Source organism: Eriocheir sinensis, chromosome 55 (assembly GCF_024679095.1).
Source record: "Eriocheir sinensis breed Jianghai 21 chromosome 55, ASM2467909v1, whole genome shotgun sequence".
In the NCBI taxonomy this organism is placed as follows: Eukaryota; Metazoa; Arthropoda; class Malacostraca; order Decapoda; family Varunidae; genus Eriocheir; species Eriocheir sinensis.
The window spans coordinates 4,961,355-4,979,104 of NC_066563.1; the positions used below are offsets into that span (position 1 = coordinate 4,961,355).

A 17,750-nucleotide genomic window follows, 5' to 3' on the forward strand; every position below is an offset into this window, starting at 1 on the left:
AGTGCTTAAGCCATGATGTGCTTAAGTGGACATGGTGGTGCTGCTGCCTGCTTGGTGGAGGTGGAGTAGATTTAGACAGGCAGAACTGGTGGTGGTGGTGCTGCTTGCTTGGTGGAGGTGGTGGTGGAGTAGATTTAGACAGGCAGAACTGGTGGTGGTGGTGCTTGCTTGGTGGAGGTGGTGGTGGAGTAGATTTAGACAGGCAGAACTGGTGGTGGTGGTGGTGGTGGTGGGTCTGCTATCACCATCTCACTCCCTTTGTCTCTCACACACTTGCTCACTGTGTAAATAAAAATAAAAACTACGATCACAAGAACCGCTAACAATAAAAATAACCATAATCTCTCTCTCTCTCTCTCTCTCTCTCTCTCTCTCTCTCTCTCTCTCTCTCTCTCTCTCTCTCTCTCTCTCTCAAAACACCTGTACTACTTCATTACGTTATCCATTGCAACTTCGTAACTCGGTATTATTTTCTATCAGGTATATCGTGTCGTGAAACTCAACCGGGCTGCAATAAACTTAATATGGGCCCAGCACTGATTATTATAGAGATGAGGACCCCCGTATACGAAGACCCTTGCTAGGACACTCTTGCCATTGTTATATTCTTACGAGGCACAAGGAAGTGGACCCTAATGTTGGATCTTGTGTGATGGTAAGAGATCGTGTGATGGAACTCGGTCGGGCTGTAACAAGCTTCCCATATAGGTTGAGGGACGCTTTCCGATCGGTGCATACGTGACCTGTGCTACGCCTCCGTTGTCACTTTTATTCTTACAAGGCACGAGGAACGGACCCTAATGTTGGATCTTGTGTGATGGGGAAAGATAATCGTGTGATGGAACTCAACTAGGCTGTGACAAGCTTCTACTATGGGTTGAGTGACAGATTCGGATCAGCGCTTCGAAACACTGCTCGATTCGTGGCTCACTGAGAGGAAAGGCTGATAACTCGTATATTATTCATCATAGGACATCAAACACTCACATTTCATGACATCAGTGTATATTCTTTGTCACCACGGGAAGTTAACGTCCACGGGAATGAAATACAGAAGTTGGTCGAGTTTAAAATCTCAGCCTTTGCCGCCGAAGACTTGGAAATGGTTGCTGGCTTGGTCCTTATAACCACACTTCTCTCTCACCTTCCCTCCACTTTATAACGTTCTATGCCCCTACAGCCGAATCTATGTGCTATCATGAACCTCTCTTACCCTCCATGACCTTATCTACGTCGTAATGTAAGAGTAAACACGATAAATTCTCACCTTCTTCATCCTCCGCCAATGACCTCCGTTCGCCATGTTGTGTGTGTCTCTTGTTGCCTGATGTAGTTTTCAGTTTCCCATTTTCTGAGATGCTGAACTTAACAGAAAACTTATACATATTAACACGGAGGAATAAAACAACTATATATTTATTGTACGATCGATTTATTAGTGATTATTCGGAGTTTTCTTTCGCCTGCAAACATATGGCGGGAGTTTTGAATCAGGTTTGACGTTTCTGCTTCCATAGTTACTTGAGAAAGCTTCGTAGTAGTAGTAGTAGTAGTTTTTTTTATTTTTTTTTACGTTGATTGCCTATTGCGCCGGTAGGCATCTTCCCGGTGGGGCCTGATGGTCGGCCCAAGGCTTCTTCCAGGTGGGGCCTGATGGTCGGCGGCCGGCCCAGCCCGTTCTGGCGCAGGCGAGTGTTTAAAGTGGCGCCATCTTGCATTGGCTCATGCTGCCCCCCGGAACTCGTTCTTGATTCGCTTGGACGGGTTCCTCTAGAGTCCGGGTTGATGGGTGGTCTTCAGGACAGCATGTGGGTAGTTTTAAGCCACTCGGCGGTGACTGAAAAATCCGAGTGGTAGCGTGGGGATTCGAACCCGCGTCGTCCATCACGCGGTGAATGTGGGCCCAGTACGCTACCACCTACCACCTACACTAACATCTAACACAAACACACACACACACACACACACACACACACACACACACAAAGACACGCCGATAACAGCTATACAGACACACAACTAAAACAAAAACCGGGCAACAGTAAATAATAACAATAAATAGTTTCACAGATAAATCAGCAACACACGAGACTCTTGCATGACGAAAAATCCACAAAGAGAGAAAAACAACAACAACTGATAACGTAAATAAATATATGTAAGCGAACGAACGACTGAACGAGTATACGAAAACAATAAATCAATCAATAAATAAATAAATAAAAGAATGAATGAATAAATATCTAAAGAAGAGAAGAAAAGAGCGGAAAATGAACAATACAGTGTGATCAACAGCCTAACAGAATCACTTTATATTAATTTCACCCTTTCTTCGACATCTTTTCCTTCATACAGAGCGAAGAAAGACTTACTAACACGATAATAATTCAATATTCCCTTCCCTTTCCATTCCCTTTCTTTCTCTTCTCTTCCCTTCCCTTCCCTTTCCTTCCCTTCCCTTCCCTTTCCATCCTTTCCATTCCCTTTCCTTCACTTCCCTTCCCTTCCCTTCCCTTTCCTTCCCTTTCCTTCCCTTTCCTTCCCTTATCTTCCCTTTCCTTCCTTTCCTTTCTCTTCCCTTCCCTTCCCTTTCCATACCTTCTCTTCCCCTCCCTTCTCTTCCCTTCCCGCCCCTTCCTTTTCTTTTTCTTCCCATCTCTTCCCTTCCCTTCCCTACCTGTCATCTACTCGATCCAGTCTAGTTCCGCCTTTGAAACAGGTCCTAGCTACCTACCCACCCCACCTAAGTAAGAGCTAACACCTGCCCCCTAACGCCTCTAGCAGGGCACACAGAGGCTTTTTGAAGGTGCCACACTTGTACTTGTCGCAGTTGGTCCTCAGCGTCGCCGCCTCCTTAAAGATCTTCACTTGGGGTTGGTACTTAGGCGGCGCGAAGACCTCCATCAGGCTGTGAGGGTAGCCAGGACGGCCGTGTGATAAGGGTGAAGAGAAGGTCTGAATTTATGTGCTACTACTACTGTTATTATTGATATTAACACTATTGCTGCTGCTGCTACTAGTTATTTTAGTTAGTTAATTTACTGACCACAAATTGCAGTTGACATACAAAATAATTTTATGTGGTATCATCTCTAATATAACACGTCATCCTCGTCCTCGTCGTCCTCCTCTTCCTCCTCATACCACTACTATACTACTACTACTACTACTACTACTACTACTGCTACTACTCTCTATTATACGCATCCTCATCCTTTCTACACGGCACACAACCCTCTTCTTCACTTGCTACACTTGTCACCATCTGATTAACCCCGTCATGTGCTTCGCGGGGCGTGTTCTTACCTGAGGGTGGTGGAGCGGCCCTGGGCGAGGCGTCCTGACTCACACAGCAGCCACGGCAGGCACTCCTCAGCCTCCACCGCCGCCAGCACCGCCACCGTCGCCTGCAGGAGAAGCAAAGGATGATCAGAACATGAACATAGCCCTGACTGAGTGTTGATGGTTGAAAGAAGTATAAGTCTGAAAAACAATAACCATATCTTATCTTTTTATCCTTCGTTGCCATTACTATTTTTTCAACAGCAAAGGAGACAGCTAGCTCAATGAAGAAACAGAAAGAGAAAAGAAGGAACGAAACAAACAACAACAACCGACATGGCACTGCTCACGTAAACAGAGAGACCAGTTGGAGATTAAAACAATGAAATACTACAACAAACACAAGGTACTGTAAGGCACTGATAGGTAGAGAAACAGAGACATATCTAGTGTGTTACAGTGAACAAAGACTGACTGAGAGAAAGCTGAATAGGCTGTCTGAGGGAGTCTATAAAACTGGCGCCGCATATCCCACCGCTGCCACCATTTACGATAACCAAGCGCTCGTGTGGCCCTTGTATACACTCACATCATTCAGGGAGTGTCACGGGAGGTGCGTCAATATAAAGCTGATTAGGCTGTTTGAAAGCACCTACACAACCGGCGCCGCGTATCCCAACGCTTCCACCATTTATGATAATCAAGTGCTCGTGTGGCCTCCGTACACACTCACATTATTCAGGGAGTGCCACGGGAGGTATTTGGAGACGGACGATGCAAAGTTCCTGCCTCTGTTGATCTCGACGTCCGGGAGATCGATGTTCGGGATGTCAATGGTCGGTAGTTCAATGGTGGGAAGATGGAAGGAAGGCACGAGGCCGATGTCCCGAAAAGCGATGATTCCCAAGAAGATGCAGATGATGATGAGGGGCGCCAGAAGCTGTGAAGAAGGGGGGAGTTAGTTATTATGGCTATTGCTACTACTACTGCTGCTGCTACTACTACTATTACTATTACTACTACTACTACTACTACTACTACTACTACTGCTACTACTTCTACTGTTGCTGCTACAAGAACATAAATTCCCTCTCTATCTCTCTACTCCCTCCCACACACACATCTCACTCCCCCCCTCCCCCCCCCCACACACATCCTCCCTCCCTCTCCAAATACCTTCTCCTCTGAACACTTGTAATAGTCGTCTTTGTAACCCAGGCCGCCTTTGCCCTTGTCCTTGCCCTTGCCGCCTTCCTCCACGGGATAGTAGTAGTAGTAGAAGCCGCTGTCGTCCGCTGGCGGGGGGTCATCCATCACGGGGTCCTGAAAGGGTCGGACGAAGCCTAATAATGAGGGGACACAGCCTACCGAGACACCTTAATGGCCCATATTCTCAAACCTTTCGCGGCTCACACACTCACATTAGATAAGGCTTTCGTAGAGGTTTTGCTACTATTTCCATGGGTAATCTTTTGAGTCTAGTGATAGTTTGACGAGGCTTCTAGACTGTGAATGTGAAAAAGCACTCATGAGAACCTGACTAATCTCCCTTGTGGCCTTTGGAAAGAGTTTTTGTGAGGGCCGAAAGCGTCTGAGGATACGGGTCATATAAGGAACCTCACCATTTTTTTCCATTAACTTAAACGGGTCAGTAAAGAGTTATCCATCGTTTCCAGTATGGACCGTTAGGCATTCTATTACTAAAAGATAATAACATTGAGAGTAAGTGTTTGTATATGAATTTCTGTGTTATCTTCGGCAAATATTCCAAGTTTCGAATAAATAATCAGCCAGTTAATGAATGAATCAAACTACTTGCGCATAATGATAATGATAATAATAATAATAATAATAATAATAATAATAATAATAATAATAATAATAATAATAATAATAATAATAATAATAATAATAATAATAATAATAATAATAATAATAATAATAATGATAATAATGATACTACTACTACTACTACTACTAGTAATAATATAAATAATAATGACATAAATAATGAAAATAAGGACACTAATACTAATGATAACAATAATTTCCATTCACTGAGGCACATAGAAAACCCATTATAAATAAACAGACAATATAAGGGCAGATTTACAGTAAAAAGACTTCAACTCCCTACGAAACAAAGGAGCATCACTATCCCTTACCTGCTGCACCCCGTAGTCCCTTCTGAACCTCATCTTGGTCTCCTGTTTGGCATTAGGAGTGAGGTCAGCGTCCTCGCCTACCACCACCGCCACCACCACAACCACCACCACCACCATCACAACCATTCTTCTCAACATCCTAGCCTGTGAGAGAGAGGAGATAGATAGAAATAGATAAATGTCCTTTAATATTAAGGTAGTAATGAATTTCAATAAGCCATTTAATCAGTTAGTCAATCAGTCTTTCGATGTAGCGTGTATGTGTGTATGTGTGTAAATGTATGTATGTGTGTATGTATGTATGTATGTATGTATGTATGTATGTATGAATGTACTGATCAATCTGTCTATTTTTTTACAGCAAAGGAGGCAGTTCACAACAACAATAACAACAACAAAAAAGAGATAGAAGATGTTAGAGGAATGACAAACAAAGAAGAAACATAAACGAAATAGCTAAGTTGACCATCAAAGAGAACGGAACAGGATAATCATGATGGCAGCTTAGCATAATTCAATAACAACAAGGACAACACAACATAGGCCTGTATTCTCAAGACGCTCTCGGCTCTCACAGCAACGACCACTTCCTAATGCCACAAAGGGGATGAGTCGGGTTCACAAGAGTGGGTTTTACATTCACGGTGCGGAAGCCTTGTCAAGCTATCACCAGGCTCATAAAACAGCTCATGAAAACACTAACACAGCCTCTACGAAAGCCTTATCAATTGTGAGTGTGCGAGCCCCGAAACGTTTGATAATTGATAATGAAGGCAACATAATAATACGCACAGAGGATAATGATGATGATGAAATAATAGCATGATACAATGACAATGAGGAAAGTACAATATAATAAGATGAAGTAGAGGACTCGGGCACTGGAGATAGAGATGATTATGTATACAAGATGTCGAGGAACGGGATACAAGCAGCGGATCAACATACAATAGGAGGAGGACGAGTTTATATCAACGAAGAATGTGACGATGCAGCGAGGGTCGGGAGGCTAAGGAATAAGGAAGGAGCGGAGGCAGAAACGAATATATGATTGTAAAGAAGCGAGTAAAGAGGCAATCACACTGGGCAAATCTTCCGTGGATCTTCAGTCAAACTACGATTTCCGCTGCCGTGGTTCTCATATTTCCGTGGTTTTCTGACATGTCCACAATCTTCCAAAGCTATGGTAGATTTCACCGAGGGACGACGGTATTACTCACCATCATCATCAGCAGCAATAACAAGAAACAAATGAGAACCACGCCAGCTGAAATCGTGGTTTGACTGAAGATCCACGGAAGATTTGTCCAGTGTAACAGCCCCTCTAGATAAAATGGTAAGAACAGATAGCCAAGAGAATTAGATACTTACAACGCTTATATCAGCGAAGAATGTGAGTGTGTAGCGAGGGTTTGGAAACTAAGGAATAAGGAAGGAGCGGAGGCAGAAACGAATATATGACTGTAAAGAAGCGAGTTAGAATGATAAGAAGAGTTAGCCAAGAGAATTAGATACCTACAAAGCTTATATCAACGCAGAATGTGTGTGCAGCGAGGGTCGGGAAGCTAAGGAATAAGGAAGATCGGAGGCAGAAACGAATATATGACTGTGAAGGAGCGAGTTAGATAGAATAATAAGAACTGTTAGTGAAGAGAATGAAATACTTACAACGCTTATATTAACGAAGGATGTCAGAATGCAGCGAAGGTCAGGAAGATACGAGATAGGGAAGGAGTGCAGGCGGAAACGAATGTATGATTGTAAGGAGAGTATGGAAGTAAGGTCGATAAAATAATAAGAACAGGTAGTCGAAATGATGAAAATCCTGCATCTCTACACGTTTTAAAAAGGCAGAGAAGGTTGGGAAGATCAGGAATAAGGAAAGAATGCAGGTGAAAATGAATATGTGATTGTAAAGAAAATATGAAAGCGAGTTCAGTAAAATAACAAGAACAGTCAGCCATGAAAATGAAATACCTACGTCTCCACACCAAGAAAATGCAGTGAGGATTGGGAAGGTGGACATCAAGAACACTATATAATGAGTACTGATAGAAACGAAGGTATAAAGAGACCATGAAGATGATTTAAGAGAGCGTGAAAGGTTACTGAACATAATTTTAAATACACGTTTACACACATAATAATTGCATCGAGTTTAGGAAAGACGTAAGGAAAAGATGATTATAAGGAGGATATGCAGACGGAAACGAGAAGAAAAGAAAATCTATGGCGGTGAAATGAGAAAGAAAAGCACTAAGAATTATTAAGATAAAGAAATGTCTACCAGAGAAATAGACAACAACAACAACAATGACGAAGGAAAAAACCCCGCCAATAACAATAATAACAACAACAATAAAAATATAAGAAAAAACAAATCTAATATATTACGTCTTTCGGAGCACAAGTAAATTAATAAATAAATACAATACATAAACAATGACACTAAAATGATCGCACTCACTATATCATTTACTTTGAAAATACACACACACAAAAAACAAAACAAAAAAACAACAACAACCTGCTGTGAAAATAATGAATCACAAATATCTTAGTAGTCTGGTATTTGTATTTTCTTCTGACGTTTACAAAACTATTATAACACACACACACACACACACACACACACACACACACACACACACACACACACACACACGTCATATTCTCAGGAAAGTTGACGCAGCGACGGACAATTATAGTCATTAGGAGACGCTGCCCACGTGAGAGGGTCATTAACAATTGGCAAGGCGTGACCTCTCTCTCTCTCTCTCTCTCTCTCTCTCTCTCTCTCTCTCTCTCTCTCTCTCGCTATTCCTTTTTGTGTATTTCAAAGTTGTTGTTGTTGTTGTTGTTGTTGTTGTTGTTGTTGTTGTTGTTGTTGTTGTTGTTGTCTTCTTTTTGAAACACAAAGAATCTTGTTTGTAAAGGTTTCCATGTATAATTTTTTTTCACTCTTTTTCATTCTTTCAGATTCACAAACGAACAAATTAGTATATATGTATTTTTGTCTAAGATTTGTTTCCATCACTCGCAGTCAAGTATTTTTTTCTGTCTTGCACTCTGAGTTATATTTAGGTTGTTTTGGTGGTATGTGTTTTCTTGCGGCACGTAACAAATAAGACCAGTTAAACTCTTCAATAATGTGGACTTTAAGGAATTGCCTGAAGTACATAATTGATTGGCAAATATAAGCATAAAAAAAAAATCTCGGCAATTAGATGGAGGATAATTATACCATCACACTCTTCACTTAAACTCAACTGTACAGCCTTTCGTTCGGTCCACTTTCTTAAACTTATCAGGCTCGCATAACGACTATTTTCCAAGGGTAATTTCCTGTTCAAGGTGTAGAAATCGTGCAAACCTGTCACTATGATCACAAAACAGTCCATAAACCCCCCAGAAACTTCTACGAGAGGCTTTTCAAACAGGCGAACTGAGGTATCGATAAATTTAAGAACTACAGTAACTACCTCGGTTCTCTTTTCCCCTTCAAGAACCTCACCGACACACACAAGATCCCTGCAGACACAACCCTTCCTCGTCCTTGTCACTGGGGGATATGCTCGCAACTGACCGAGATGCCAGCAGCCCCTCCTTTTATACCCCGCTTGTTGCATCACTTGAGGGGGCAGGACACGAGCCTAAAGTTTCTCCTTCTCTGGGCGCTGCTGAGGAGCAACGGGGAGGAGTCTTCAGTTGGCACGTCTTCCAGGGAGGGCCAGGGAGGGTAAGGGAGGTAGTGTGGGCTAATTAGGTGATACAGACTGAAGAATACGAGGAAGAATATAGAAGAAAGAAGAAAAAACAAGCTGAGTATGGAGGAAAGAACGAAAGAGGAGAGATAAGGGCAATAGATGAAGTGTTGGAATGGAGAAAGAGGAGGTAGAGGTAGAGGAGAAGAAAGAAAGGGAAGTAGATCAGGAAGAGAAAGAGGAGGAGGAGGAGGAGCAGGTAAAAGTTAAGGAGGAAGAGGAAAGAAACGAAGAAAGGAAAAGCTGATGAAATGGAAGGAAAGAGAGGTTGATGATAGTTAGGGAGGCAAGAGAAGATGAGGTCTAAAGGAAATGATTGAAACAAAGGGACAGCTAAGAGGAAGAGGAAAGAAATGAAGAATGGAAAAGCTGATGAAATGGAAGGAGAGAGAGGTTGATGATAGTTAATGAGGCAAGAGGAGAAGAGGTCTAAAGGAAATGATTGAAACGAAGGGACAGCTAATGGAAGACTGGCAGAGATGAAGTGACGGATATCAGTCTAAAAGGGAGACTGGAAACGAGAAATATGATAGGATGAACTGAAAGAAAAGGAAGGCAGATAATAACTAGTGAGTGACGTGCAGAAGAGGAGAAAAGAAGAAATGGAGGGGATGTAGAAGGCGGATGATGGTAGATTCGCAAAGAGGGAAGAAAGGAAGGAAGGGAAATAAGACAGATAGATGATGAGGGCACGAGAGTAAAGAATGAGGGGAGAACGGGAGATAATAGAGTAATACAAGGAAAACAGGGTGAAAAGAATGGGTGAACGAAGTGATGGATGACGGAAAACTAAGGATAGGCGTGAAGAATAGAGGTTACGGGCGAGTATAGGCAGGGTAACCATGCTAGAGGGGTGAACGGACGCGTTAGGGGGAAGGTAAGGGGCGAGAAGGGGAAGGGAACGAGCTGGAGGAGCATATAGGTGGGGAATGCGATCAGAGGTGGAGGCTAGGAGGGTCGAGGGGTGCTCAAGGGGGTGGAATTCTCTTGTCAATTCCTATCTGAACCACGGACGGTGAAGGGAAGGCGGGGAAGGAGACAGGGAGGGAGCGGGGAGGGAGGAAGAAAAGGCGGAAAAAAAAACTGCCCGGGACCTGATTACGAATACGGTTTCTCCAGGTTCCTGCATGATCTCCGCGATATGCAAGTTTTTGTTTGTGATCCTGGACACGGAGATGACTGGGAACGGCTGAGTGAGGCGAGACTTCACGGGATTTGGAGGAAAAAGGTTGAAGGCTGAGAGCGCATGACATAAGGTGTATTCCGCCCTCCTCACATGACGGAAAACTTGCGGTATGAATAAAATAAAAGAAGAGCCAACGGTGGAAGGATGTAAATCTTTAAAAAAATCGACAAAAGGTGGATTATTATTATTTTCGAGGTAAAAGTAAGTAAGTGAAGGAAAAATCAACATTAAAGACAGGCACCGTTGAATCGCAAGACCCAAATAGGCTAAAACTACAACAACAACAGTACCAATCCACATTTCAACCAGGTCAGGTCAAGCTAGGTCAATGGCATTCCCTCACCCCTTTATTGCCGGGTTGGTCCTCACGGCTGACCGTCTTTACGCCTCACACCGGCACTTCGGGAGCAGCGGGACGCGCGAAGGAATGCAATAAACCCGCGACTCAAGGAAGATCCGATTCTATGGCTCGATACCTTATGGGTGGGAAAGTTAAAGTTACGGGAAGGAGGCGTAGGTTAAGAGGAGGAGGAGGAGGAGGAGGAGGAGGAGAAACAGGTAGAGGTAGAGGAAGAAAAGAGAAAGATGAGAAAGAAGAGGAAGAGCAGTATAGGAGGAAGAGGAAGAGGAGTAGATAGAGGTAATGATGATGATGAGGAGGAAGAGGTCGAGACAGGGGAGGAGGCAGAAGAGGGAGAGAGGGAAGAAGATTAGAAAGAAGAGAAGGAAGAGGAGGAAGAGGAGGAGCAGGTAGAAGAAGAAAGAGAAAGAGCAGTAGATAGAGATAAGGAGGAGAAGGAAGAGGAGGAGGAAAAAGAGACAGAGAAGGAGGAAGGAGGAAGTTAAGGAAAGGAGAAAAAAGTGAAGAATTGAAGAAAGAAGGGAAAGAAGAAGAGCAGAGAAGAGAAGAGAAAATAAGGAAAAGGAAGAGGGAGGGGGATGAAAAGAAGAAGGGAGAAAGAGAAAAAGGAGGAAAATGAAGGGGAGAAGGGGAGGAAGAAGAGGAGGAAGAAGGAAGGAGAGAGGAGGGATGAAGGGAGAGAGTGAAGGAAGGGAGGGGGGCGTAAAGAAGAAGGGAGGAAAGGAAGGAGGGAGGAAAGCTTGTAAGGGAGGTTAGCGGAGGTGTGGAGGGAGGGAGGGAGGGAAGGAAGGAGAGAAGGAAGGGAGGGAAGGAGGGAACGCCTACTGTCTTCATACCTACCTGGGGAAGGGACAACTTCTCTCCATGACCCAGAAAAAGGTGTTAGAGAAAGAGGAGGAGGAGGAGGAGGAGAAGGAGGAGGAGGAGGAGGAGGAAAAACATCTATGATAATGATAATGATATTCTTTCTAGCTGTTTATTAATCTGTCTATCTATCTATCTATCTATCTATCTATCTATCTATCTATCTCCCTATCTATCTATCTACTTCCCTCCTTCCTTCTCTTTCTTTTTTCTTTTTTCTTTTTCCTTTTTCCTTCTTTTTATCTTTTTCTTTTTTCCATTTTCTTTTCTTTCTTTTTCTTTCTTTCTTCTTTCTTTTTCCCTACCTATTTAGTTATATCATTCAAGTGAGGAAATATTTTTATCAAGTGAGAGGTATTAACAATGATCCTTTCTCCCTCCTCTTCTTCCTCCTCCTTTTCCTCCTTTTCTCTCTCGTTTATGCTTTTTTTCTTTCTCCCGATCTTTCCTTCCTTCTTTCTTTCTTTTCTTTTCTTTTTCTTTTATTTGTTCAATCTTTCTCCTTCCAACTTTTCTTTTTCTCGCTCGTTCTCTTTCTTTCTTTCTTTCTTTCTTTCTTTCTTCCAGTCTCTCTCATGTGTAATATCTATCTATCTATTTATCTATATGTCTATCTATCTATCTATCTATCTATCTATCTATCTATCTATCTCTCAATCTATCTATCTATTACTTACTGAAACACGAGAAAAATAATGTTTACAAAAATCGAGTTTCATCCAACGTCGGAAGAACCTTCGAGGAACACTGATGAAAGGAGAGAGAGAGAGGGAGAGAAGGCAGAGTGAGAGGTCGAGAAGGAAGACGAGGAGATAGAGGGAGAAGGAGGAAGAGGAGGAGGAGGAGGAGGACAAGGATATAGGCCCACACAGGTAAACGGTGCTTTCAGAAAGGTAGGTTGGGGCCGGAGGGACAGAGAGAGAGAGAGAGAGAGAGGGGGGAGGAGGGGGGGGCTTAGAAGAGAGTAAGGGAAGAGGGTCTAGGGGTTGTTAATAGGGAGTAAGGGAGGGAGGGAAGGAGGGAGGGAGATCTTGTAGCTTGTGGGGGGAAGGTTACCTGGAGTTGCGGGAGGTAGGATAACGGGAAGGAAAAACGCATAAAGTTGCCATATAACGAAAGAATAACAACCACACACCGTCGTAACGAAGAACAACGAACTCCTCAACGGAAACACACATTCTCGAGGACCCAACGAACTAGTTATCAAGCAAAAACCCTGAAAATAAGGACGTAGAGGGAAGATATCGAGAAAGAAGGACAGAAAGAGGGCAAGGTCACACCCCACCACCTCCGGGATAGGACCAACGCCTCTGTTATGTGTCTGTGCTTGAAAACGCGAGGGTAGCGAGTCCGAGGGCCAGTACCCAGGAACCTGCAGCCCCGCTAGGAACAGGCAAGTAACACCCTCCTCCATCGTCCCTACCTCCCTTCTACCGGGCTTTGGGTGTTCCGCAAGGAGGTGACACGCATCCGCCCTGTTTTGTTGTTTGTTTATTTATGTTTTGGCGGCAAGATAACGTGAGATAAGAGTGGCTTAGGCGAGATTATTGAAGTTTACTGAAGCTAGTGTGGGACTCTATCGTTTGTTTGTTTTCCGGCGATAACGTGCGAGAGAGAGGCTTGGGCGTGGTTAGAGGTTAGTGTTGGCAGATAATAATGCTATGCGGAACTAAAATTTGTTTGTTTTAGCGGCAAGATAACGGTGAAAGGTTTGAGAGTGGCTTTCAAGGTATTTCAGACGATAACGGGCATTTGGAATTTTTCTACGCTACCCAGAAGCCCACAAATCTCGTGGCTTGAGGAAGTCGATAGATCATGCGAGGAGGTGCTCAGGGTGGGAAGGGGCCTGCATGGAGACGTGCTTAGAGGGACCTTCGGACTTGGCGTCGTAGGGTGGGCAAGGCGACGCACCCTACGGCATATGACCCCACTGATTGATTGATATGCTTGATTTTTCTATTTTTCTATTTCCTATTTGTGGATAAAATAATGGAGAATGTTTGTGCCACGGCGAAAATAAATGATTAGTTCTTATCGTTCTTTGTTAGGAAAAATATATATAATGCTTGAGATGGAGAAATATGGAAGCGGCGGAACAGTGAGGTAAATATTGTTGGTCGTTGTGATGGATATATGATGTTTTCCTCTCCTTCCTGTCTCTCCTTCTCTCCTTGGCTCACCTCCCCTTTCCTTATGTCTTCTCTGGGCGTTCTCTTCTTCCCTTCTCTCCTTCCTCCTCCTCTTCCTTTCCTCACCTCTCTATTCTTTTTCTTTCCTGTCTTTCTCTTCCTCCCCTTCGCTCCTTCTCTCCTTGGCTCCTTTTCTCTTCCCTGGCCTTCTCTTCTTCCCTTCTGTCCTTCCTCCTCCTCTTCCTCCCCTTCGCTCCTTCTCTCCCTGGCCTTCCTCTCCTTCCCTCTTCTCTTCCCTGGGCCACCTCTCCTTCCCTCTTCTCTTGCCTGGGTCACCTCTCCTTCCCTCTTCTCTTCCCCACCCGGCTATCTCCCTTTCCTCCTCCTTTCTCCATTCCCTCCTACTTTATTCTTTTCCCTTTCTCCCCTTCCCTTTTCTCTCCTCCGTAGCCTACCTCCCCTTTCCTCTTCTTTCCCCTAGCCTGCCCATCTTCTCTTCCTCCTCTCCCTCCTCCCTTCATTCTTTTCCCTACCTCCCTTTTCTCCTTTTCGTCTCTTCTTCTTTCCTCTCCTCCTTATCCCATTTTTCCTTCCCTTTTCAACTCCCTTGCCCGGCCATTTTCTTTTCCTTCTCTTCTCCTCTCCCTCCCTCCTCCATCTCCTCCTCCTCCTTCCCACCAGCCCGCAAGGAGCGTGACCCACATTTGGGCGTCCCGAGGCAGGCGTTTTCCAGCCTAACGCGGGTATGCAGGACTCGAAGACACAAAGAGGGAATTTATGTGTTTGTGTTTCTTGTGTTTCTCTCCCTCTGTTTGGTCCCTTTGCTGCTATAGTCAAGGCTCAAGAGACCTGATGTGAGTTTTAAAGCTTGAACTTGAGATTTTAGCTCATTTCTATTTTCTAACCATACATTTTTTTTCTTTCTTTCGGGCTTGTGTTTTTATACCTCATCTATTATCTTTTTAAAATGTGTTTTAAAGTATATTTTCAAACTCTGAATTTTTTAAAATTTACTTTATTCATTTCTTTTTTTACGCTTTGGCCTATGCCAACGGTAGGCTTTCTTGGTGGGGACTGATAGTTGGCTCCAGCCCGTTGTGGCGCAGGCAAGTGTTTTTAGTGGCGCCATCTTGACAGCATGTGGGTAGTCTTAGGCCACTCGGCGGTGACTGAATAATCTCAGCTTGTGGCAGCGGGCGGGACGCGATCCCCAGCCACCGCATCCGCCTCATTGCTAATTCCTAACTATATATTTTCTATATTTTCTATATGTTTTAACTAAGCATTTTTCTTTCTTTCGGGTTTTCGTTTTCATAATTCATATCTCCAGGTGGCGCTGATTAACAAAAAGTCACTCGTAGTCAGGATTTCTTAAAAGTACTCCTCGAAGTCTTTTTTGCCGGGCGTCTCTTCTTCGTACTCAAGCTCTTTCTTTCTCTTTCTTCACGTCGCGGGTTTTTGTCTTTCTATTTTTTTTCTAAGGGGCGTTCGTGATAAGGATTTCGAAGTGCGTCACAGCGTCCTCCTTGCTGCTCGTCCCTTCCTTGAACTCAGGCCCTTCTTATGCCTCTTCAGGTCACGATGTAGACGTTCCCTGTGGCTGTACTTGTAGCGGGTGTCAGCGGCGATGTCTGTCTGTCTGTCTGTCTATCTACCTTTCTAACCACCTATCTATTTATCTATCTATCTTTCTATCAGTCTCCTCACATCCCCCTCTCGTACTTCCTCTCCCGCCCCAAGCGTCGCAGAGTACTCATGTTCTTCTTCTCTCTTCAGGTCACGATGTTGAGGCTTCTCGCGGCAGTAGTTATGGCGGGGGTCATTGCCTGCGTTAGCGGCGATGTCAGCCTCCACGCCTCCCCGCCCCCCAGCGCCTCTTCATCCCCACCACAGGCTCCAAAGTACGCCCAGGCTGCCCCGAACCCCGCCCCAGCCCCCGCCCCTAGCCCAGAGACGCCTACCCACGCCCACACCTACGCCTCTCACACGGCAGGCGGCCCATCGGAGGAGGAGGGCTACTACTACTACTACTACCCCGTGCAGCAGGACAAGACGAAGGGACTCTTTGACTTCAAGAACGACAGCGACCTCATCTCGCTCATCATCGTCGGGGTGCTGCTGGTTGGCGGTCTCCTCGTCGCCATCTCCTACTACCAGCCTGAGGACGCTCGTGACCTGCAGATCTCAACCCACGACGTGTACCATCTCGCTTCGCAGGTGTACAAGGCCATTAGCAAGACATATTAAGCTCTCATCCTCGTGGGAGTGACAGGGTTAAGGTACAATTAAGAATTCCTTGGGCATTTGTTTTGTAGAAGTTGATGACACCCGTAACATGATCTCCAATGATGTGTATTACTGACTTCGTAGGTCAATAAGACTATCACTAAGACCTACTGTGCTCTCGTCCTTGTGGGAGTGATAGGGTTGAAGCATCACTTAGGGATTCTTCGGGTATTTGTTTTGAAGAAGTTGATGACGCCCGCAACTCTTTGATCTCCACCCCTAATGTGAAATGGTCGCTTCGTCAGTGAACAAGTCGATCCACAATACCTACTGAGTTTCCGTTTTCGCTACATGAAGGGGTAACGGGACTGATACACTTCCTTTAGCTTTTCCTTTGTAGATACTCGCCGTAAATAGTTCTGTGGTGTTTTAGCGAGCACCGAACACCGAGCACCTGTTTTACGTATTACTTCTACTGAAAAAAGACCCGTAGTACAAGAGGGTGAGGCATGACCGCGCTTACCGACACAACGCAATGTATTTACACGATTAAGAAACAGTAAAATATTTCCTAGTATATATATGTGTGTGTGTGTGTGTGTGTGTGTGTGTGTGTGTGTGTGTGTGTGTGTGTGTGAGTGTTAATCTCCGTAAAAATGTGTGTGCGTGTGTGTGTGCTTGCGTCTAAGTCTCACCAACATTAAAACCTTCGTCACCACCACCTCCCCCCTCGCCACCTCCTCCCCTCAACCCTCGACCCCTGTGTTCCCGTCCCCAGCTTGAATCCTGTAATCTTTTGGCCATCAGCGGGACCCCGAGGTGAGGGTTCGGAAGGGTCAGTCCCCGCCCCGCCCTGGCTGGCTGGGAGGGGGGCGGGTGGGGGCAGGGGAGGCGGAGGCTTGGGCGTGGCTGCTGGACCTGCCGTTGTGTGTAAGACGATCGTACTTTCTAATGAGATAATAAAGAGTCGTTTCTCGATCTTCCTGGTTTTCTCATTACCCCAATAACGGTATTTTTTCTTCTATGGCGCAGAATATACAACAAACAAAGCTGTCGTCAGTGGGTAGACATATATACTTTCTAATAGTTTTTCCGTTTTTTATTTTATTTTTATTTTTAGGTTCTGCCTGCAGCGCCGGCAGGCTGTCTGGAGGAGCCACTTGGACGCCCTTAGCCCGTTAGTGAGGCAGGCGAATTTTATTTATAGTGGCTGCCGTGATGTATGTATGTATGACTCTTGCCTGGCCCATGCTGCCCCCCGGTGCTCCGCTTGAACGAGGTCGCTGAAGTTAGGTTAGGGTCGGCGATGATTGAAATTTGTCAGCTTGTTTCGGTGGGACTCAAGGGATCACCCCACCGCACGCTGACCACTCGACCACCTCCTCTCCATCCTCCTGACATCCAAAATACCCTAACTTGTGCTAACCATGGTCTTCTATGGCTCAAAAAATACCCTAACCTGCTTATGTCTTCCTAAAGGTGCTAATCTAGGTCTTCTATGGCTCAAAAAATACCCTAACCTGCTTATGTCTTCCTAAAGGTGTTAATCTAGGTCTTCTATGGCTCAAAAAATACCCTAACCTGCTTATGTCTTCCTAAAGGTGCTAATCTAGGTCTTCTATGGCTTAAAAAATACCCTAACCTGCTTATGTCTTCCTAAAGGTGCTAATCTAGGTCTTCTATGGCTCAAAAAATACCCTAACCTGCTTATGTCTTCCTAAAGGTGCTAATCTAGGTCTTCTATGGCTTAAAAAATACCCTAACCTGCTTATG

General features: G+C 44.6%; 1 protein-coding gene across 1 annotated transcript; it reads right to left on the reverse strand.

Moving 5' to 3' along the window:
- Window positions 1-2,602: 2,602 nt before the first annotated feature.
- Window positions 2,603-4,602, reverse strand: LOC126983949 (uncharacterized). Its single transcript, XM_050837209.1, has 4 exons — window positions 4,459-4,602; window positions 4,016-4,222; window positions 3,307-3,407; window positions 2,603-2,908 (listed from the first exon to the last, which is right to left on the reverse strand). Exons 1-4 carry the CDS (start codon window positions 4,594-4,596, stop codon window positions 2,755-2,757), a joined length of 600 nt encoding a protein of 199 aa, XP_050693166.1. The 5' UTR covers window positions 4,597-4,602; the 3' UTR covers window positions 2,603-2,754.
- Between the last annotated feature and the right edge of the window lie 13,148 nt (window positions 4,603-17,750).